Source organism: Anser brachyrhynchus (assembly GCF_964034855.1).
Source record: "Anser brachyrhynchus genome assembly, chromosome: 8".
NCBI classification, from domain to species: domain Eukaryota; kingdom Metazoa; phylum Chordata; class Aves; order Anseriformes; family Anatidae; genus Anser; species Anser brachyrhynchus.
This window is the reverse complement of record NC_137702.1, coordinates 6,832,350-6,857,079: the sequence shown is the minus strand read 5'-3', so window position 1 is coordinate 6,857,079 and position 24,730 is coordinate 6,832,350. Positions and strand designations below refer to the sequence as shown.

Genomic DNA, 24,730 nt, shown 5'->3' with positions numbered 1-24,730 from the left:
CACTACAGCTCGCTGAACCCTCAGTTGATCTGTTTGTGGCTCTGCACTGCAAACTAGATCAGTGACATCACACGTATCACAAGTACACCCACACCTTTAATACCAAAATGCAACCCCCAGGAAAGGAAAAAAAAAAAAAAGGCCCTCAGGAAGACCAGTGAGGGAAAGTTACAATTTTCACAATTAACGAGAAAGTGCAGGATGAATTTGGACGAGACGTGTTCACACAAAACCCATTTCTGCAAATCTGCACTTGGAAAGAAGTTTACTTACTGCCAACAAAAGGGTCAGACTGGAAGAACTCTAAGCTGGCTTCAGAAACTAGATCAGGCAATGGATGAGACTCAGCATCAAATGGATCCTCCTGAAGAACATGAAAGAAGAGAGAGGTATGAAGTTCAAGACACTTATCTTGTCTTCTGTTACCATTTATTAGTTTCTTCAAGCTGAGAGTTTGAATTCTATAGAATTAATCAACAGATTCAAAGTATTCCTCAGTAAAAATCAACCTGCTATGTAAGATGAATGCTTTCATGACATCATACTCTAAATAAAAACAGTAACAAGTGACATTTTTTATTTCTCTACTGTTGCATAGCCATCACGTAAGTGACATGATGCAAACCTCAAACAATTTAACTAGGTTATGTTTTGTTGTTTGTTTTGTTGTTGGTGGTTTTTTTTTTTACATTCATTTTTTCCTCCCTCAGATTTGAACAAACTCACTTTTTTGGTAATAGTTGCAGCTGGGATCTCTTTCTCTTCTTCCACAACAGCAGCTGTTGTTTCAGGACTATTCCTTGCCTATGTAAGGATAAAAGCAATTCAGTATAAATAAATGGAAGACTACACTACATGTACTATTTTAAGTATCACATAGCTGTAAGAATATGTTAAAAGATACCTCAGTAGGTTCATAGCTATAACAGAACATACTGAAGTGTTCCATAAACCCTGTGAAAGTTATTAAAAAAAAATCAGAAAACTACTGAGACAAAGACGGACATTTAGAAAGCAAGAGATCTTTAGATATTCTGTCCTATTCCTCATTCCATTTCTGCTGCGCCACTGGAAAACAGCTGCTCTTCTTTAACATTAATTCTCTTCTTCAATTTAAGACATTTTGCTTTGGAAACAAATGCACAAAAATTTTTGTTGCTACTTTCCAGCCAAGCTAACATTGCCTCTTTTTCTGCTTATCAACTTTCAGATCCCTGAAATACTCTCTCAGAATAACATCCTGAAAGTTCACTTGTACAAGTGTTTAAAAACAAAACATAATCAATCTTAATATATATTTACATTTATTTTAACTTCACAGCTGCATTGCATTACGATCAAGCAGGCAAAACACTTTACTCACTGGAGATGCATTGTTTATTTGTTCTTCTTCTGCTATACTCTCCCTTTCAGCATTCTCATTAAGGTTCGCAGTTTCACTGCTGCTGTTGCTAAGACTAGAATGATCCGCAGTTCCATTAACAAGTACATTATGTGTCTGAGAGTGCCAGCTAAATTGGTTATTTTCCAATTCTTTTAGCTCAAGAAGTTTTGTTTGCACCTGTAAACAGAAATAAATGTACATGTATTGTACAGCAGCCTACAAAAGCTAGAATATAACCATACCTTCTTAAATATAAAATGGAAGGACGTATCTAAAATTCTTACTTTCCTTAAGCAAGTATAATAAAATCATGTTATTTCAAAGGGTGATATTTGAGAAAGCAGTACAAATCAGATCTAGAAGATATATAACACGGTTGAAAGAGACCTGAGAACCTTCTGCCGAGGAAGCAGACCATATTGCTGGCAATCACTGGAAACATCAAGACTTGTTCCTTTTTTTCCCACTCAAACTCACAAGAAGAGTTGCAAAGCTTTTTTTTTTTTCCTTTTAAATTACTCATTTGAAATTGCCTTAAACTCCATAAATTAAAAAGGCTGCTTAAAAAGAATTCTCATCTTCCAAAGAAAATTACAAATTCATTATCTTCTCTCACATGACTTTTGACGTCTACAGAATCCATAATATATCTTCCTAAGCAGACAGCTACATCCATGTCATTATTTCTACAACGTGCATAATGCAGTGCCTCACAGTAAACATCTACAAACAATCTGCAAGTTCTGAAGAAATTATTGAATGTGGCAGATTACGCAGAAGGATGAACACAGTTCAGATATGTAGGTATCTAAATCCCACTGATTTCTACTAGGTCAATCACCTAATAGTGTTTTCCTTGCTTTGCACATCACAAATCAGGTGGCAGCAATGACAACACCAAGGCGTCTTTCAAATACACTGATCTCAGATCAACCATTAGATACCCTTGCCTAAAGCATCAGAGGACCTCTTGTTCATTTTTTCTGAGCTAAGAGCAATGAACTTAGGAGTATTTATATAAAACAAGCCTACAACAAATACAGGTTTTTAGTACAGTCAGGCATAACCAGTCACTTACATAATCGCATCATATCCATTAATCACAATCATCTCTTGCTATGATTATTAGTTAATAATATTGAAATAGCACTACCTTCTTTCTACCTCTGATAAAACAACATCCATTTTTTACTCCTCAGTTTCTAAAAGTCATTCATAATTTTTATACTTGGTTTTCTGTATGTCATAAGCCCCTTCAACAGAAGAAAGTGTCCTAGCAGTGGAAGTCTTAAAAAAAAAAAAAGACTTAAGAAGTTAGACATGAAGCACGTGAAGGAACTGATCCAGAAGTCAGCCATATCTAGGGTTCAAAGTTAATAGAAAGGCTTTGTTTTCAACTTGATAATGACATGGCTCTGGCTCACATTAGCAGACTGCGGGCATGTGAGAGAAGAATGGTAACGAAAGGGTGCTCAAGCTAAACATCACTGAAGTAATAAATTATTGATCGCACATACAAAGCGCAGTTCTGTGCTCAAAATCAGTACAGCAACCTCTCTGTTTCTCAGTATCTAGTCTCAATACAATTTTTTCTTACGTTCACTTTACTTTCCTCCTTCAAAAATACACTATGTCATTAATAATGTTATACCAGCATCGCATCAATTAAAGAATAGCAAGACCATGCCCCAGGCCATGGCTAAAGACAAAAACTTAAATTCCCTACACATCTAGTAGGGAATCTAAAGAGGCACTAGCCATTTGTTATTCATTACATTAAGAGAAATTATTCATGAAGTATAATAAATTCCCCTTTTATTATCAAAACTTGGAGAAATATCATTAAATACCTTGAGCAACTTGAGTCAGCCTCTAAGAATCCTAACTACCATACAGACGTAGCCTGTGCAAGCAGTGGAAAGACATGAGCAAACAGTGAAGAAAAAAAAAAAAAAACAAGTGCCTTCCCCTTATGAAAAAACACTAAAGGTTGTCAGCTGAAACATTTTGGGTTTTGTTCCTTTGTTTTTTTTTTTTCCCCCTCATCTTTTCACACTGCCTTACTGAATTGATTTCCTGTTGTGAATCCTGCAGATGTTGCTGAAGAGGTCCCAGCTGTGCTTTCCCAGACTCTATGCAATGCTCAAGCTCTGCAGTTTCTTGCTGCAGACGACTCAGCTCCTCTTGAGCTTTGGTCAGTTCATCTTCATACGCTGAAATCTTTGACTCCTGGCTCGTTATTTCAGCCTTCAGCATGGCAATCTAATGCATAAACAAGTATTTCAAAGCCAAATTAAAACAAAACAAAAAAAAACACCCACACACCTCCAAACATGTCCAGCAAATATTATTTATGACCAGAAAAGGTATGAAACCTCTATTGCAGATATTATAGATCATACCTGAACAAGAGGTTAACTCACCATTGGTCTCAATGAGATCGTACTATTCAAGCTGTTCTCCTACCCAACACCAGTATTTCTAATATTGAAGACAACATTTTAGACAGCAAAGAAATACTAAAGATTTATATTAGAAAAAATCCACTTTTTTTTTCAAACTCTCAAGAAATCAGTCCCATTAATTACTCCTTCTAATTTCACTTATATTGCATTATAAATTTGCAGCATTTGTTTGCACACAGCCTTATTTTAGTGAGATACATGTAGCATCGGTGTGCCACCAAATATCACAAACATTGCTGAAATCAGAGATGTATCTCCTATTCTCTATTGTTCACAAAATCCTGAAACTCATGCTGATTATTCTTTAAATTTTTTTCTCCTTCCCCAACAGCTGCAACACACTGCATGGCTACGTTCTTCAAAAAGAGGCATTTTCTCTGTCAAGGGCCTTGGCCACTAGACCTTACCAAATGGGCCTCCTCTGCACACTTCTGCCTGATATCATTAAGTTGCTCTTCCAACTTGGCCTTCTGCTCATCAAGGTCATTAAGGATTTCCTGGGCTTCCTGCTTCTGAGCTTGCAGCTTCTGCAGATTATTGCTCTCCCGCTTTACTTCGTCTTGTAGATCCTGTAATAAAAAAAGATTTGCTCTGTATTTGTTCCCCACTCCTTCTTACCACTAAATTCTAAAGTGTAAATTGAGGTAATGATTGGTCAGATTTCAGAGTATCAATAAGTTATCTTTCAAAGACTAGTATTCAGGCAAGCAAATATTCTCGTTTTAATTCTAAGACAAAAATAACCACGTTATTTGCTTTTTTTTTCTTTGTAAAAATAATCTCACTGCAATATTGAAGACCACACCTCCACACAGAGATTAAGTGTTTTACTCCCAGGGAGGGAGGGTTCTATTTCAAATCTGTAAGTTGTATTTGTTTAGCCTATGTTATCTCTCTCTGGTATCTTAGGAATATATTTTAACAAGTTCCTTAACAACAGAAATCCTTTATTCTGCTCCTCTCCCCTTTGAAATACCCATTCCAAAATACAAACTCGCTTTATTAGCATGGTAAAGAAGAAAACCAGTGCCTTATTAACTCAAATGCACTTCCTTCAGTATCTTCCCAAACTCCTATTTTTTGCACAAATCAACCAAAATTTTGTTTTCAGGTAACAGTACTTGTAAGAAATGAACATTCCACATGTGAAAATATGATATCTTTTAATTTAAGAAACAGCTGTAGTTATGTATCTTGCATTTCAAATACATTAAGTAGCATCATACGATAATTAGTTCACTTTTGAGCAACAGCAATGTTTAGACTTGGTTATTTAATGGTTAAACTGCAGAGATAACATTGAAAAGAAAAATCAAGACAAGAATTTTGAAAGAAGAAAGAACTGTCAAAGTCAAGAGGAAGAGGTAATACAGGGAGATCAAAAAAAGATTAATACAAAAGTATTAGATGAAAAGATTGCAGCCTTTCCAAGAAAATATGGTAATTGAAAGAAGAATTGTATACAACACTAAAGAAAGAACAGAGATGAAGGAAAATCAATGACACTAAGAAAACAAGCTGACATGAATTTCTGATTAGATCATGCATGTGTGTGCTGTTCTAAGCTCAGATCCCGTTGTCATTTTCAGGTGATTTTTATTTATTTATTTTTATTCTGTGGATGAGACAGTTAATCCACATGTGTTAACACCTCCAGATAATCAGGACAAAAAAAAACCAAAAAACTGAGAGGAACAGAAAGGCAGTCAGATGCTAGACAAATGGGGAACCTCAAGACAACTGGAAGACTACCTAAAGAAGCTTCATAGATGCATTTACAAAAAAAAGTTCAAAAATCAATGTCTCAAGTTAAGTAAAAGGATTAATAGCTACACAACTGATGTACAGCAGTCAGAGTAGATGACTTACTAGTTATTTCTGATTTATGGAAGACATACCAACACGCACAAAAGGCTCTGACAGCAGCTAGCAACTTGGATAATTGGCAAACTGTTCTGATGCATTTGTTTTTCACATCACTTTGAAAAGCAAATAGCAGCTGACACACAACATAAGCAACCAGGGCGAGAGGGGGTGGATCTGGAGGTGGAGGTAACACCTTAAAGAGATTTCAGTCTCTTTTCCTCTAAAGGAAGCAAACACTCACATACACACAAGCTAAATATAGATCACCTCCAACCTTGCTACTGCTTCTTGAATCCCAGTATCTGTCCTAGCCATAGCAGGAGAGGAGCAGCTCTGAAAAGGCCTGACTAAGGCTGTTACCTCCCAGAAGTGGGAGAAAAAAAATAAAAAAACAAATAATAAACAAAACCACAATCACATGGCCACTCCAAAAGTAAAGGCGGAGTGGACACGACACACAGAACTGGTGTGATTCTCAAACATCTTCATGAAGTAAACTAGGCCCCAACCCAAGCACTGAATTTTGCACACACTGTTTTAATTTAACAAATGTTTTAATGTAGGACCTCATTCAGTGCTTGATGTTTCTCCTATTGAAGGTGTTTTTTGAAGTTTAATTGAAGCCCAGTTTACTTCATGAAGATCTGGGTATTACCCATAGCATAACACATTTTTGAGTACAAACTGGTATTTTTATTGGTAATCCTTGTGTTAGGTTTATGATCCTTGTAACTCTCCATTGTAGTGGCGGACAAGGAAATGAGTAGAGATCTGTATTTCCACAGGCAGACAACAGATTTAATAGCTTGCCAGTCTTGTACTTAACAAGAATAAGGAAAATCCAATGCTGGGGGGGGATACTCAGAGAAAAAAAAAAATCTGTTTATGAAAACTCAGGCCAACAAAGAAATCAAAAGGCTAAAAGAAAAGGCCAGAAACATTCCAGACTGCTTGGAAGTCCCAAAATACTTTTACCTTTTTTCGTCTAGAAACAGCATTGCACATGCAGATACATTTTCTTTCCTCCATAGATGTGAACTTGTATTAACTAACCTTTGTTCAGGAGTTGCATGCATTTGTTCTAAAAATCTCTTTACAAAGTTTCAGTGTTCCATTTAAAATGGGAAACAAACCTTTTGACTTCATGTCAATAAAATTCTAAGGAACACAAACATTGTTGCGAAAGCCAGGAGAATCACCACTTATTTCAGAGTCCTTGCAGGTAGACTGGTAAACCATACACATGTGAAGTGCTCGACAGAGGATCTGAGTCTTGTGAAGGCGGCCAAAAGCCCATGGCTTGAGGCAGTGCCCAGTGCTCCAACCAATACCTGGGTCTAGAAGAGCAGCTTGGTGATCAGATTGCAAGGGGACGCTTTCAAATGTTATTTGAAATGTTATTTGTTATAAACTACACCACAGAATAAATGAGGGAAATGCCTCAGTTTCTCACGATCTTTGCTACTCTGCCCATAGCTTCTTATAAAAAACACATCCATTAATCCTTGCTAAGAGACAACTGATATTTTAATAAAATAAAATTAATTTCCCTCCAACTCTTTTTCCGTTTTTGCCTCTTAGCCTCTATTTACATAGTGTCTAAACTACTTAATAGAGAAAAACAGTTAACATTTCCTTCCTCCCATACAAATCTGTTCAATCCGTCACAAACCTTGGCTATTCGTGAGCTTATAATTTATGTATGTGAACACAACCCTGGTATCATGAAACCCAGAGTGTGATGCCACTAAATTAGCTTTATCAAAGATGGCAGATTGGAACACTGTGGAACACTGTGTTTGTGAACACCATCTGAGAAACATCACCATTAGAATAAAAGCAGAAGAACATGATGTAAAGAGAACATGATGTAAAGATATTCTTAGTCTGTCACCACTATTCTGTGAAGTTCTAGAAAGTTTCATGAAATATGCAGGTTCTCCAGCATTCAGAAACAAGGAGGAGACCAGAGGTAGGGGGCCACCAGCTCGAATAAATGCTGCAGCCACATCCCATTTGATCCTGATGGTTTCCCATTTTTCTGACAAGCCAGTAATAGATCGTTCCTCCTCTGCAGACTGACAGAACTCTAGCTCTACATTTAACCAGATATAAATAGCTTATGTGATCACTAAGAGGTTAAAGACTTAAGACAGTTGCTTCCAACAGGACTGCTCTGGATACAATGATTTCATTCATTCTGTGATGTTGCTGATTGTCAAACACTACACAATAAACAAGCAGATCACACTAATATTGTTACACTTTAGGCCTTCTAACATTAAAAGTGGGGATTTAATTTAGCTTTGTACAAAGGCACCACAGAGCTCAACCTTCACATGAAGGTAAACGTTCTACAACAAACTAACAAAATCACCCTGTGTGCTCAAACAGAAATGCCCATAAGAATTTTTAACATTGTGAAAAGGTAATCTGCATGGTGAAGAGAGGAATGATGAGTGCACGCACAGACAGAATCACAGACAGGGTCAACTTCTGCATGCATTCCAGCAGCTGCTGAATCTGGATGCCATTGTGACAAACAGGCCAGAATCTGATCATCTTCTGAGAGGTCAGACTATTAATTATCACCCAGGCTTTAAGGATATTAAATAGCCAAGCACAAAAGTCACAATGGTTGTAACACATTGGCTTTCTTCCCTGACCTCCCAACCCCCAAGGCAAAGTAAAATGCAAAAATTTGCATTATTTAGTCTTAATCAAATAACGAGTATTTGAACTAATAAAGATTCCTCAAACAAACGCACAAATAAATGTAAATGATCAGATATAACACTGAAGTTTTTTTCTTAATGCAGCTAATCCAGCTGCTTTTGCATCTCATGATTAATTGAAATATGCTTTGCAGCATTTAATTCAGGGCTTACACTGTTAGCACCCTATACACTGATGTTGACTATGTAATTTTTAATTCGTAAAACACTTGTAAAAATCAAATTTTCTATTCAATTATGAAAAGTTCAATATAATTCTTTTAAATAAAAATCAAATACATTTTTTTAGAATTCAATTATGTTAGGCAAAATTAACTTGTGGCAACATTCCTCTTGAGCCGGTAATTATTACGACTCTTAAGTAGCAGCCCCTTATACAAGTCCTTTTAATTCAGCTACTTAAGTTTACTAATTTGCAGTACTACAACATGTTCTTCAGTTTTAATTAGACATTAGATAGTCCTGCTTTAAAATATGTATTATTTTTGAAATATTTTTCATTTAAAACTCCATGTAGCCTATATATCCCAGAAGCATACACATTTATATAAATACACAGACCCCCACCAATCCACATTCATATCATTCATATATCAAATACACTTCAAAGTACATTTATTTTCTTAGCCACCACTCAATAAGTGATGTGATCTAAAGATTCAGTAATTCCATTGCCATTAACAGATATCTGAGCAATAATTCTGTGCCTTACTTACCTGGACCTCACTCGTCCTCTGTTTGATGGTATCTTCTTTCTCCTTCAGGTCTTGCTCTACATTATTCTTTTCCCTAGAAGACCAGCAAACAATGCAAGAATACTTAAGAACATCAGCTACAGCAGGTACAGTTATCCAGCCTCCTAAACCTGTATCTCTCTTTAAATACATAGTGAAACATTAAACACAAAAGATGCAAGGGATTTCTGCTTTCCAAATTATTTACAAGACAGAAGCCCACATAAGCGTTTTGCATAAAAAAAGATGTCTTTTCAGCCAACTGCACTTTAGTGATAAGAATGGCTCAAAAACGGAAGGGGGCGGGAGGGAGAAATCAATGAAATACTGTCTTCAGTGATCTCACTGTTGCTATGGAGCACTTGTCTAATGAAAACTGCTGGGAAAAGTGGGAGGGATTGCATCAGATTCCATCTGTTAACCCCTGCAACCACAGTAATTCCTATACTAACAGCAGCTAGAAAACATTTCCAGGAGGCCAACCTGGTGGATTATTAACCTTGACTATCAAATTTTAGATGTATCTGTTGGTAAACTCAGTCAGAAGAAGAAAAGTTAGCTTGCCGTAATCCATGTATGCTTAGGAGACTCCGTATAGTTATTTGCTGTGTCATATCAAGTCTGTCCCTACAGACATTTATGCAAGCTTAAAAGTGACTGGTGATGACAGGGGAATTATCATCAATAAATTCTTGGCAGTCAGATAACAATAGCTTTATAAAGGAAAAAGCCACACAACTCAGAAGTGCTTGTTTAAAAAAAAAGTTTAAGAGAATTAAGAGAATAAAGCATTAGGCTTTACAGATTTAACAATAGCTTTTCTATACAGATACTCACTTTTATAGATTGTTATTAAATTCTGACATATATTGAAGTTAGAATTTGAGCACCGATGACAGACCTAACATCTCTAAATGAATTACCACATGGAAAAGCTATCAAATGATATTACTAATGCATATTAAAATTAAGGTAACTTCATCTGTTAATAGCAGCAGATTGGTAAACAATCCAAAACAGTTAATTTTATCGTTTACTCTTCTCCAATAAGGGATAAAATATTTTTGTCCACCAAGTAAAGGGGGTATCTGCTCTGAGAAAGTTGTCTTCACTCAGGCTAAGCCATAGTTGTTTGCTGCCAAACCATACGCAATGGAAGATGAAAAAACAGGTGTCACAGATCTTAAATAAGCATTTGCTCTGAAAAGATTATTATTGTATATTATGTTCTACTACTGTTTGTCTCAGTATCTGATTAATTTGATGACTGTGCCTAGAGGGAAGGCTTACACGGATGAGAAAATGCAAGTTGCAGAAAGAGAGACGTTGAAGAACAAGGCTAGTTATTTTGTTAAGCGTGAACCTTCAAGTTTCACATAACTTCTCACTCCAATTCATCAGAATGAAAGCATCATGTAAATACTACACAGATCTACCATTTCCATCAAAGCTATAGCACATCTCTCTAGCTAAACAAACCAGTATTTATTGCGTAGTTTTACTTAGATATTTGAAGCATCGCAGAGTTGAAAAAAGTTCTGTTGATTTTTGCCTTCTGTAACTTTCCATAAACAAAAGGGCTCAATCTCAGAGCACTTCCACAGATCTAAACACAAGTCAAGTTGAAAAATGCCATCGAGCCCTCAGACGCTTATCAAGCACAGCAGGCATTCAGGCAGATTATTGCTAATTAAAGATAAAAGATGGAATAATTGATTAGGTAAAAACAAACAACAAATAGTTGTTGGGTTGTTTTTCCAGCCTGGGTATGAAAACTGAGCAGGAAATAAATGCCAGCAGGTGAGCATGCCTTAATATACACTGTCACTCATCTGTCTGAGGAGACTGCCAGAAATAAAGCTCACTTCCCTTCTATTTCAAGGGAATTCAGGTACCTACATCTTGCTATCTGGATGACCCTAAGCAAGCAACAGACCATGACACCCACTCACAGCCAGCTTACACTGGCCAAATCATAACACAAACAATGAATCGGAAAAAAAAAAATCAAGTGGAAGAACTATTGTCAGTCAGCATAAGAAAAGCTTAGGCAGTAGCCTCAGGCAAAGCAAAACAAATTGAGCGTATATAGTCTAAAAAAAGAGTGTCTACCCTCCCCATTCCCACTTGGAGTAATGTGTCTTTGTTTCAAAAATAATACCACAGACCTACTTAATTTACTAATTCTTCTGAATGCCTCTGTTTCTTTTCCAAATTATCTACTATATGCCTGTAGGAACGCCCAGCAACTGAAAGAACCAAAAGCAAGTAACAAAATTGATTTATTGGACATGTAAGATTTCCTGGATCTTAAAGTCCCATACCGCAGCACTTGAAAACAAACAAAAATACCTGTGGTCTTGACAATAACATTTGTAACCAACTTAAAGTCAATTTACGAAAGCAATACAATTTCCCTACATATCTTAATTGCAGCCAGGTCAGGAGGCCCTTTTATCAAATAAATTAAAAGCAATTATTTAAAAAAAAAAAAAACAAAAAACAAAAACAAAAAAACATGGTTTCTCTAATGCACATACTCCATGATTTACAAAACAAATAATGTCAGTAAATCCAGAAGCTTTATAACAATTTGTGAATGGAGGAGTATTTATGAATGGGAGCCAGCCTATTGGAAACATTTGTGATAGCTGACAACTGAGGAAGTCCTTGTCAGTAGAGGCATTTTTAAGCTACATAAGAAACCACCCTGGCCAGGCTTCTTGGAGGCTACTGATTAGAACCCACATTAGTTAAAAATGCAGAAAAAAGATCAGTTCTTTTTCATAAAAAGTGATAGATGACTGCTCATAGAGTTGATAGTATTATCTACACTCAGTTGCCCTACGTTTCTTATTTTCACGTATATCCATAATTTTGGGAATTCCTAGAGTAGTAGTATTTCATTTTAGGAATGCTAGAAAAAACACAGTGTTTGTTTCTCCTCTCCTTTGTTTTCCCCAAGCTTTTCAGCTATAACAATTCACTTACTTCCAAACCAGAGGTCAGCAGAAAGTATCTAGCCTACCCTAAAATTCTTACCACTGATTTGCTATGAAGCTGTAGATCTCTGAACTTTAAAACAAAGACTTGATGTGAACATATGGAAGGGAGGGGTTGCCCCGTTTTTCTGGGGACATTTTGCCATTTCCACACTTATGAGGGGCCAGCTTACCAGCTATACAGTCCTTCTAACCTGATTTGTATTCAAGACAATGTAATTGCTGCTGTCCAAAATGTGCAGAGGATGGCACCTCTGGTGAGGCACACCAAGTTAGGTTCAACTATTCACACTTTTAGAGCAATGTGGTACTGGTAAAGCTTGAAAGAATCCCACTCGTTTGTGGGCTGTAGCTAACTTTAAAGCACAAAAACAAAGCAGGCTTTGCTGAGGGAAGAAAAAGGATCTATGGTTCAAAAAAGAATATTAAGAACATCTGGTCTGGCCTCCCACAATGCTGATCAAAAAAGCTTCACAAATAGCCTTCCAAAAATATAGTGCAACTGAAACGGAACTTAGAGGCCTTCCGAAGAAAACAGAACTGCTGACAGGTTCAAAACGATGCAGATTCCACAACTTCCCTAAACAAGTCATTCCCTGTACCAGAGGGGATTTACCCTCACTAATAAGTATTCTGCATTTTTTCCTCATCTAATCCTAAACCTCAGTCTTCCACATATTATGTTTTTATTGCATTAGATTAAAAAGCTATTGGCCACCAGAAATTTTCCCACACACACTGATGAGCCACAAACACATCACTTCTATATTTTGTTGTTCAGTCTCTCAAAAAACTAAATTTTCAAAACATTGTCATTCTTTTGAAGAAAATCCTCTGGTTGTTTTTTTTTTGTTTGTTTTAAATGCGCACTTCAAAAATAGACAAGTTCTATTACTGTCTCTCAGAAATGCATTGGCTTGCATGTTAGGCTGCAAACACACATGGTAAAAACAACTTAATTTAAAAATTGACACTAGTGAAAATTCTCTCTCTAAGATACTGCCAGCAAATATATATAGTTGTAAATCAAATTTTAGGTTAATAAATGTATGAGTCCAAAATTAGTATTAATACTACCCGAGGAAGAACAGAGGAAGCCAGAGCAGGGACAAGCAAGGAGGCAGTGGGAGTAAAAAGCAGTTGAAGCAAAAAAACATTTATCTATTTAGAAACAGATTGTGCTTTGACACATCGCACAATTAATTCATTCCTACAAGTGACATGAATAAGACACTCAGATTTCATCATGACAAAGCGCCTTAACTGACTGTTCTTGACAGAAGGAATTTACAGTAAATTTACAATAGTACCAAAAAATCACTGAAGAAAAATATCTGCTGTCTTGAGAATATGACAAAGACTATACAGCATATATGAACTTGATTTTCTTAGTCACTTGAAATCATTATCCTAATTACATTAGAAATAATTTTTAGAAACCAAAGATCTGCAGACCTCTAATTAAAACAATTTTTCTCAGTGCAACCATTCCTTTCACCATACAGAAGGGAAGGATTTCCATCTTTATCACCATCGAAATCCTAGCTGAGGTCCACATGCAAACTCTCATCTTGCCACTCTGTATCTGTATCCTTCTTGAGCCTTCCTGTCTCACTTCCCTGCCTCCATTAGGAAAAAGCCCTTAAGATTCCCTCTATAAATCAAGACAGCTAATGCCGATTTGTATCATGGCTCCCATGCCCTACAGATCTGCCGTATGCTCATCTGCTAATAAAGATGAGCAAAAGAGTATTTTGATCTCAGGATGCTAGGATATGCAGCTTCCTGAAACGCCCAGAATGCATGATGGACAGATCTTTCACAGTCTTGCTGTTAATAAATGCACCCATCTGAGTTAACAAAGAATTGAGGTGTTAAACAATATTAGAATAATTTTACAGACCTGCTTACCACTGATTTTAGCAAAACAGACTACATCACCTTCCGTTTTTTCTCTTCTGTATTTAATTGGCTTAACAAGAACAAATACAAACAAAAAAAACAGTAAGTATAACAACTAAATCTGAGGCAACTATAACTATCCCTCCTTTACCTACCTCTGCAGGTCTACTATTTCGTTGTTTAAAGTATCAAGTTCTTTAATTGCAGAAAAATCTGCTACAGAATTGAGTCCTTGAGTACCCTGAAAGATAAAGAAAACATACTGTTAGTTTATAGTTTATGCAGTTTGACAGCTATCTGCACTTTAAAAGATAGCTTGCACTATCACAAGAAGTAGCAACTGTTCGTAGTATTAATTTGCAAATCTTTAATCTTCAAAAAAATGTTTAAAAAGTCTAAATTAACAGAAAAATTGCTAAATTAACAGAAAACACCATACATCAAACGCATCTAGTAATTCAAACAGTTTGTCTCCTGTAAACTCTTGAAAGCATGTCTTCCACAAAAGGACATTTAATCATACAAAAAGGTCTTAACTGTAAAATACATTTCATTTTAGAACAGTGGCTTACTACCATTCATTTAAAACAGTTCGGGTTTGTTTACTACTAATATACATATTTCTTCACCCTGGTGATTCTCCTGTTGCAGAGCATAGACACTTCATTTGCAATACTTTAAGTCGTATCTATGTAGGTTAACACAAATCTCCAGAGTACTGACTGAAACATCAATAATACAAAGTCATAGCCCGTGAGTTCTTATTTCCTTAATATCTTTATAATAAGACAACTACTATGATACAAATTATTTCCATTTCAAAAAAGTATATATAAAAGACTAGAGAACAAGTTCTGAAGACACAAATTAGCAAATACTGTAATTGTTCTAGTCTGCCTTGCTACAACATGAACATATTTAGGAAGCCATAGTCACTGTAACTGTGTTCTATAATACATTCATTCCTTGAAGCTTTGAATAAAGTTATCTGGGACAAACACAAAGTTCAGAGGAAAGGCATATACATACAGTTAAGAGGCAGGTGATACCGCAAAAAGAAAGAAAAACACAAATAAAAGTCTTTAAATTCTGAAATTTCTCTGAAGATAAATCAAGATGCTATTAACTATATATTTATTCAAGCCTATACTGGGGAAAAAAGTAAAGCTTTAGTCAACGAAAGACCTAACCAGTAAATCTGAGCACATAGTGGCAGAGAATATTATTCAGCAGAACTAGAGATTATTCATGCATATTTTACTAGAGCAAATGGCATGAGTTGAGAGTTAAGAAAAAATACAGCTATTCTTAAGCTGGTTAGTGCACAGCTTCTCAAAATGGCAAAAAAGCTATGAAGTTCAATTCTATCCTGAAGAAATTAGAGGAGTTTTGCTGATTTGCTCATGGTGTTCTAATGAGGAAGTTTTTCTTTCTCCTAAGAATAAGGAAGGAAAACTTGGTGGTATCAGCTACAAGTACAAATTCTTTCTGGGCTTTTCTCTCTAGTCAATTGAAGAAATCTTGCGCGATAATTCTAGCATCAAACTTCAGCTAAATGTAGTACAATCTCATTTTCAATTCTTCATAAGAACTTCAGGGAGAGAGGCAGTCCACAAAAGCCATTTTTAGCTTTAATTTTACAAGTGAAAAAAAGACAGGAATTGGAATTATTTGCTGCCATTTACCACACTGCAACATACATGCAAGCAACACTTCAGTTTTTAACTCAAAATAGCAATAAAAGTCAATTCCTGTCAAAATTCCAGAAAAGGAAATTGCACATAAAGTTATGTTTTATGGCTAGTAATGCCAGTTCATGTTTTGTGACTACAAACAGTTTTAGGTAAAGAAACAGCAACAAATACTAGACTGCTGCTCTGTTTCCCATTTATGGGATTTGCATTCAAGCTTCAGAACTGAAATAAAAGTTACATTATTGGGGTAATGAAATTCTGTAAATAAACCAAACATCAGAGAACAGAATTCATGTGCATGTATACTGTTGAATATCTACCAAGAAGGATAGCAAGTTAACTTTCCATACTTCAAAAATATAATGGATTACCATCATAGTTACTGATATTTCTGCTACTACTCTTATATGGGCGAGTCAGAAGAGAAAGCCTAAGTGTTTTTACTATTTAAGCCACAGCACTTCAAGGAAACAAGCAAAAAGCCTATTTCTGCACACTGCTCTTATCTTTTGGTTCAGTTCTTGAACAACAATCTTGCAAAAAAAGTTCTTTCATATCAACCAAGAAGGCAACATCTCTTTGGAAAAATCTCAAAATGAGCTAAACCTCCAGCTCAATCTAGTAAAATGAATTCTTGCTAAGGATTTACAAAGCTAAAAGACACCTCTTACCTTCTTTCATAATATTCTTACTCTTATTTTTTTATGTTAGCAACGCAAAACCCCTGCAAAATTCAACTGACGTCTAAGAGTTCTGTGAAGACAATGTACACAGAGTAGCAGTAAACAATGCTGATCTCATCCAATGTGTTCTGACCACTACATTTTCTGAAACATAATCAGCAAAAACATGGGTATCGGTCCTAATGGAAACTGTCAACTGTCACATTGGGCTACTACTCCATCATCACTTCCCCAGCAATTTCAACAGAGTAATACAAAGTGTTTTCTCTTAAGTTTAAGCAGCACACATTGCCAACACGTAACAGCCACAGAGGTCCACCCCACAAATCATTTTCTGCACAGGAGTGAATTAAGTACAATATGGCAGTTCAGATTTGCAAAACACCTTGGGATTCTTCCAGATGAAGAAAACTGGAAAACCAGCAATAATCTGAGACAGCAACATGTTGTGACACTTCAGAAAAGTGCTGTGCTATTTCAGTGATTATTTAAGAGTCTTAGAAGGATGCTCATTATTAAACCAACAGACAGTAAATATTAGAAAAGCAAAGATTCTCTAACCTTGAGAAAGCAGAGTTAACAAACTGACAGAATAATAAGGATGAAAAGCAGAGTGGTGCAGAATGGAAAAAACAGTCCAAACTAGAAAAGAGACATAGAAAGGAAAGCAAACATACAAAAAAGATTAGTAGAGTTGCAAATAAAGCAATTACTTTTTAAAAACAGAATGTAAAAAGAAATAAGATACCAGTTACAGAAACTCAAAAGTAGTGCCAAATTTTGAGTTTCTAAATTTTTTCAGGCGCAAATTTTTCATTCTGTTCAAGAGAGTTGTAGAATTAGGTCAATGTTTTGCACAACCAAGAAAAGGTAACGAACATAAGACTTTATGATGTGTAAAACAAGTAAGAATTTGCAATAACCTCTGCCATTCAGATAAATATAACTTGAACTGCTGAGGTATAGTCTACTGTTGGATTAAGATAGATGGCAATCAACAGGCTATGAAGACATTTAAACTATCTGTGAAGAATAAAATGGTGGATCATTTAGTTTTAAAAGTTTAAATATTTAAACTTTATTCAGTTCACATTGTTTTGAGACTTTTTGAAAGAGAAACGCAAAAGAGGTAATTGAGAACACATTACGACAAAAACATTAAACTTGTGCATGTTACTTCAGATGCGAACTAAGATTCTTTAGACAGGAAAAGGATTATTCTTTCAAAATAGAAAATAATGCTTTCTCAACATAAGATCTCTCCGCTTGGTTGGCAGGTGTAATAAATGACAGCTTCATTTCGAAACATGAATGGAGCAGTGTTTTGTCACTTCTTTGCAATCAAGACTTGTTTTCTTCCTGATATTATGATATACTTAAGGTTTGCCAGTACTTGAGCTGTTTCCTGTGTAGTGTTTGAAATTAACCTTTTTTGTTTGAAATGTATACCAAGTGTGCCAAAGCCATCCTTACCTTCTGTAAACTGACACTTCTGTCTGAAGGTGGAATCATCTCTGGAGTCAGAGCCTGAGGTGGATCAATGCCCTTTGTTAATTTCTGATTGATTAAATAGAAAGCCAAAGCAAACTGTTCCTTTGAAAGCTTCCCGCAGTCCTTTGTGTCACAGAGAGCCCTGTACAGAGATGCACATGAAATAAATCACGGTTTCCTGTACTTGCTGTTATTTAGAAACGTAAAAATTGCTAGTGTATATCTCCTCTCCTAAAAAAGTGCAATACATAAGTAAGGCACGGAAATAAATAGAAAACATTACGCAAACATAGAATGAAAAGAGAAAGTGGTTGTGCAATTTCCACAGCTCTGTTAGAGCAATTTTGCATCTCGTAAAAAGCAGAATCAGGCCTGAGTCACAACACCTGAATATTTGTAACTGAAGTTACTGCTGAGCTGAAGCACTTCTCACAGCCAACACAAGTTTATCTCATTTCTCTGACTTTCCTAAATTGTTATGCTAATCATACCTTGAAAAAAATGACATTTTTCCTACCAGAGTGCCATGCAATAGCTTATAGTGGGGAAAAATTTAGGAAAACACACCACCACACAGCGGGTGTCATTACTGACTGTAATGAAAGACAAACGAGTCACAGAATTAGATGGGCCATAAATATTACATGCTAAGAATTTTACACAGATAATCCTCAGATGCCTAGTATCACCGTTCAGATACACAGCAACATTATGCCTCCTTAAATCAGGTATTCAGCTAAAGCGTAGTATTTGTTTGTAACCATCTGTTCAGGCTCTTTACCTCCTCCAGCTAGGAAATAACTCATAGCATAAACCTGTTCCTCACCCACCATTTCTGTCCATTACTAGAAGCACGTAAGTTACCACTGTTAATAAAGAGGCCACGCTATCATATACAAAAATAACAGCTTTCACTTTTCACGAAAAGTGCTAGGAAAGAGCAAGAACCATGCCGTCGCCTAAACAGCTGTCAAGGAAAAATAATCCCTACCAGATATGTGCAAGGAGAGCAGAAGGCAGTCCTGTCTTCAAGAATAGTTCTCTGGCTTCCACACCTGACACAAATCCATCCATGTCCTTGTCAGTTTTCACAAAGATCTCATCGTACTTAATTTTGTCTGCAGGCGATACAACCCACTGAGGGGAGGGGAGGGGGGGTAGAAGAGGGGAAAAAAAAATAAAAAATGCTAAGATAAAGACAGCTCTCTCAGATAGTTATTTGCTTTCAAAGTTACATAATTCAAGGACTACAGCACAGATTTTAAAAGTGATATAGGTGCCTAGTTTATGAACCAGTTTTACTGCCCCAAATAGTCCTGTACAGAAATCCACATGCAACTCCGAAAGCAGTATTTATATCAGTGAAACACCATGGCTGGTTGATACTGCTCCACCTCTTTGCCTACGCATTAGAAGTATTCCTTGAGGCCCAGATCTCCTCATAGCACTGAGTTGTGCCCTCATCACTGTATCACAGCCCTGCTTACTGTCTGGCTCCATCAATTTTATTCCTCTTTACAGCTGGAGAGCTTTAGCTGGAGGGACTGAAGAACTGGTCAAGCATGGAGTTAACAGTTGGGACATTCTAAATTGTAGGTCTGAAGCTCTCAACAAGGTAAAGATGGGAACTAGAGCCACAAATCTTACTTAAGCAATTTTTCCAAATACCATACTATTTATTATATAAAGATAGGGTGGTTGGTTTTGTTGTGTGGGGTTTTTTTTGTTTTTTTTTTTTTTTTTTTTGAGTGAAAATGACTACATCTTCTGCTTACGTGCATGCTCGTGGACGCTAATTAATTTCAGTGTATAAACACACTTAATATATGAATCCCAAATGGTACTGTACAAAAAACATACACCAAGACACTGATCCAGAATGGCACTCCTTTGTAATACATATTGTACACAGGCTTAAGTCAGTCAAGCAACCTGACAGATGAAAACCTTGGAACCTCCAGAATTAAAGTGCTAATTTTTTTTATTGATCGCTCAAATACAGGTGTCTAAATATCCAGACAGCATCTTATGCATTAAAGTACTACAGTTCTTACCTCAGATTCCCTTCTCAATAATTTCATCTTCTGAATATAACCAGTAAATTATAATCCACTTGTAAAGACACATTTGTTTTAAAAAGTGTCCATATTCAAATCAGTCTTCAGCCAGAACACGTATGTTCTGCCTACGTGTACCTGGACTATGTTTTAAAACTGTTTGCTTAGTATTCTGACCTTTGGGTTGAGCTTTATGTTTTGAAATAATTTACTTTTTAAATATCTTCAAAATCTTTACTAAATAATATTCTTTTATCCAATCATTTATATTTGAAGACATCTAAAAGCAGTAGAACAAGATAAATTTTGTGCTAGCTTTTCTCTTAACCTGGTTTTCCCATCGGCCTTCTCAACTTTATCAACAAATCAATAGGACAAGGAGAAGGAAATTAAAAACGTATATCAAGACACTTCATACAGGCAGACCTCAAAGCACAGCATTAAGAACAAATCTTTTAACCCCAATTCACTTCAGAATTATACCTGTGATAATGGTGTTTTGGCAGCTAAAATGCCTACAGGTGGCAAGGACTGATGTGAATCTTTGGTTGACGTTGAAGATGGAATTAATGGCATTGCTCCTGGAACACTAATAGGTTTTCTCTTGGATAGTGGCACCAAAGCTGCAGGCAAGGACATTGGCACTGGTTCTTTCTCCAACGCACAGTACACCAAAAACATCGCCTGAACACAAAAACAAACCGTGTGAATACTGGGGAAGGGGGGGGACACTAGTTAAGAAATACATTTGTAGCATCTTTTCCATTATGTTTTCTGTTATGTTCCTCCTTTACAAGCCCCTTGAACTGAGTTGCAGCTTATTGCCTTCCGACCTGCGTTTTTTATTACTACTTATTTTTGAGTGTCACTGCTTAGCAAATGAAGTTCAGTATCTTTTAGAACAGTAAAATGATTCTCCCAGGTATTACCCAGCTTATAACCACCACTGGTAGAATTGTATTTGATCAAATACTTTAAGCTCTTAATTTTAAAGTATTAATTGCTTTTCCAGGAGTCACTTTGCTTAATGACTACTCTTTTGTTGTGGTTGTATGTTTTAATAATTTTGTGACTACCGTTCAACACAGAACTGCATCTTAAAGAGATTTTAAATACCGTATTTTACAGACTGTCAAGTGAATCTCCAGCACTTCCCTAGAACATCATATTGATTCTCCGATCTCAAAGCTAAAAGTCTGCAGAATTATAGCGTAAGTACAGGAAAATCAAGTACAGTAATAGTTAACTACTAGGCTTTAAAAGGAACTGGTTTCAGAAGATATTGACCACTTCTCACTTGCCATCTCCTGGAAGAAGCGAACTTTATTTACTGCTTCTTACATTATTTCATCAGTCCTGGCATTAATAGTGTTAAAACTCTAAATTTGCTGTGAACCTTGACAGAATTTCTACACATTTTTTTTTTAAAAACATCCTCAAATGTATCTTGAGGCATCAAGTACCACGAACACTGAAGGTTAAGTTAAAACTTATTATTCAGTTGAAAACGGCTCAGTCCTTTGTGGGACCGCATATCACAAGTATAAGTTTTTAATGGTTCATTTAGCCCAGAGAGAAGTTAGTGTTGAGTAACGACAGAAACATTAATTTAATACTATGACTTGATTAAGGTCCTAAATAAAGGCAATAAATGAAACCATACAGGCAAAAGTTAACATACAACTCATCCACTTTAAACTCGTCATTAGACTTCCAAAATCCCGAGACATACTTACCACTGCAAACTCATCACGATCCAACATTCCATCTCGGTCAATATCACTCAATTCCCACACCTACCAATCAAAAGCAGAATACAGGGATTTTTACCTGAACTGTAGCGTTTGCCTATTTACAACCTCACTAAAAACAAATGTGAGAGCTTCCCCCGAGTATATCCAAAGTTCTATTAACCTAAAAGCATTAGTTCTCAGTAAGCAATATACATTCATATAAACCATGCAAAGGAAGAGAATCTGAAGATGGAAACAGAGTGCACTAATGACACCCTGTCCTAAACAAAGTGTTAAAGCATACACAAAACTGGTACATTAACAGTAAGATGCGATCTCTATCAGAATATCAAAGATTATTTTTGCATTTTCTCACTCTGTAAGACAGTAGTTACAAGTTAGGCGCATTACTACAAACACTCTGAGAAACAGACAATGCTGAGTGTTTCACAGTTATCATGTTCAAATTATTGATTAATTAAAAAGATTCTTACTCGTCCTAAGATATCCACTGGCAGTTTTGAGTTAAGGAGTACAGGTTTCACCTTATCCCCTGACAATAGTCCGTTAATGGGGTTTAGGCTGTCAAAAATAGCATCGTACTTGGCCTTGTCTTCCAGCTGCAGGAGCAGAACAAAAATACTAATTATGGAAACAACCACTCACAGTTTAAGAAGCACTCGTTATTTCCAAAGTATTAAGCTTTTTTTTTTTGTTTTTTTGTTACAGTGAAAAAACACACACTGAAGTTCGTGATGTACAGATTTTTTTTCCATATTTTCTTTTGACTCATAGGCTCACACAAAACCCACTGAGATTTAGTCTTTCATTTATTTTCATGGCTTCAGGTAACTATTCCAAATAAATGAATTTTTTCCCAGGGTTTCCCAAGTGCCATTCCCTCCCTCTCATCCAATCAAGTTAGGTCTACTAGGCCAATTACAGATTTGACAGAAATAGCAATTTGTCATACTTAGTGAACTCTAGTTATCAGTATCATATTTTTTTCAAGATTTTTGTTTCCTTGCAAATGACATCATAGTTCTAGATCACAGCCCAATATTGTGTTTACCTTAACAGCCCATGGTACATCACTTGATGCTGTTCCACTGAGTAGCAAAGGACTACCAGTATCAGTCTAATGAAAAAACAGGAAAAAAAACATCAGAAGAGAACTGGTTCTGACCTTTCAAAGTAACTCCCCTATTTGAGAAGTGACTGCTTCTCAAAGTCTGTACTGCATTTTAGTCATCCATATCTTATGTGAAGGATACCAAAATTTAGAATAAGAAATTTAAAGTGTTTCTTCCATTAAGGACAACACCAATAGAACAAATACTATATATATATTCTAATTTTACAAAATTTTATATTTAAGTCCCTGACCAGAATATGTAGCACCTTATTCTAATTCTGCATTGTCCTGTTTTCCCCTCCCCTACAACATCACTTCCAAAAATATTTGGTATTTATACCAAACCCTAATTGTTATCTTCAAAGCAGTTCTTATTAATGAGTTGGTATGTTCAATTAAAATAAATAAATCAGTCTTACAAATCTTGGTGGAGGAACGGGCAAATTAAGACTACTCAGGGAAACATCCAATCCATTCTGTGCGCATGCTACAAGTCGTAAAGCCACAAAGAACTCCTACAGGAAAAAAAAAAATTGTGAAAATTTTGTTACATGAAAATACTCCAATTTATGAAGAGTTAAGAGTTTTTCTAGTATTGTTATGTAAACAAGGGCCACAAATGGCTGGGGGGGGAGAAGGAGTGGCATGTGTCACAAGACGACAGTAAGCAACAGTCAAAAACTGCTTAATTCTTCCAGCGAAGTAAAGCTTGTAATTACTAGCTCCAAGCATTTGGTAGCTTCCTGGCTAGTGTAATCAGCTCTCCACACTAACTTCTTCTATGACAGAGCAGTGAAATTTGAAGTAGCAATTACAGCTGTTTATCTTGAAGGAACTGAGCTAATCCCAAAGGTGACAGTTGACAGAGGAGGAGGAAAGAAACATACAGCGTACAAGAAAGGTGAACTGAAGTAGAAGGCTGATGAAAGATTTGTTTAATAGATCCTACAATCATCTTTTCCTACCATGGAATAAAGCAGCTAGCTCTCTGCAGGCCATTATTTAAGTAACTGCTTCAAACCATCAAACAGCAACATCATATCAGAGCTTTTCAGCAGATCACACCACATGCACCACTGATATGGAAGTCTGACTGACATACTGCTCATAGCTGCAGCTTTGAAAGAACAACTCCAAACAGAATGAACTGATGTGAAACCCACCAAAATTAGATAAAGAGGAATTTTAAAGATTTTACTAGAATTTTAATTTCTGCATTACATTTCCCCCGAAGATTCAGAGGAAAAGTTACCTTAATACAGACCATTAGACCTTAAATTACTCCTCAGTGGTACTGCACAGCTACATAGCAGCTCATTTTATGACTTCAAGAGAAACGAATGAAGTAGCTGAAGGCTGCTTAATTTATTGTAGCTTACAATGAAATGGCGAGTACATACCAGAAAAGAATCCCACTATAAAAACTGCTTTCCTGAAACAGAAATGTTAATGTTTACCTTTTTCAAGATTTGCTAATGGTTAGAGTAACTTCATTCATCATACAACCATACCTGTTTGTTCAGGATTCCTTTGCCATCAGTATCAGCTAAGTCCCAAATCTAAAACATAAAAACAATATTCACAAAGGTGTTTCACAACACTGAAAGGAATCTGGCAAGTTCTCACTCAATTTAACAATGATATAATTCTTGGATGAAAGTTTAGTTCTTAACTTTCATGATAGTAGTTACTTATGGTGACAAATTTACATATTGCTTTTATTTCCATCACAAACAACGTACATGTTAGAATAAGCATAGCTGCTGAAATGTGAAAGCGTTAGATAGCACAACTGAAAATGCATTAGGGAAATTCATGTATCCTGTACTACTATTCTAAGTATTTTAAT

At 36.0% G+C, this 24,730-nt stretch overlaps 1 protein-coding gene across 7 annotated transcripts in view; it reads right to left on the bottom strand.

The window, feature by feature from the left end:
• EPS15 (epidermal growth factor receptor pathway substrate 15) overlaps window positions 1-24,730 on the bottom strand; it is a 47,663-nt gene that overhangs the window by 11,248 nt on the left and 11,685 nt on the right. For all 7 annotated transcript variants that reach the window (XM_080603276.1, XM_080603274.1, XM_080603279.1 and 4 more), the window contains exons 4-18: window positions 24,393-24,440; window positions 23,301-23,396; window positions 22,819-22,884; window positions 22,241-22,366; window positions 21,750-21,809; window positions 20,497-20,697; window positions 18,948-19,093; window positions 17,939-18,098; window positions 14,244-14,329; window positions 9,167-9,239; window positions 4,257-4,418; window positions 3,449-3,646; window positions 1,364-1,561; window positions 727-804; window positions 274-364 (exon numbers count right to left, since the gene is read on the bottom strand). In XM_080603276.1, the coding sequence (XP_080459402.1) occupies window positions 274-364; window positions 727-804; window positions 1,364-1,561; window positions 3,449-3,646; window positions 4,257-4,418; window positions 9,167-9,239; window positions 14,244-14,329; window positions 17,939-18,098; window positions 18,948-19,093; window positions 20,497-20,697; window positions 21,750-21,809; window positions 22,241-22,366; window positions 22,819-22,884; window positions 23,301-23,396; window positions 24,393-24,440 (1,789 nt within the window). The remainder of the gene's footprint in view (window positions 1-273; window positions 365-726; window positions 805-1,363; window positions 1,562-3,448; window positions 3,647-4,256; window positions 4,419-9,166; window positions 9,240-14,243; window positions 14,330-17,938; window positions 18,099-18,947; window positions 19,094-20,496; window positions 20,698-21,749; window positions 21,810-22,240; window positions 22,367-22,818; window positions 22,885-23,300; window positions 23,397-24,392; window positions 24,441-24,730) is intronic.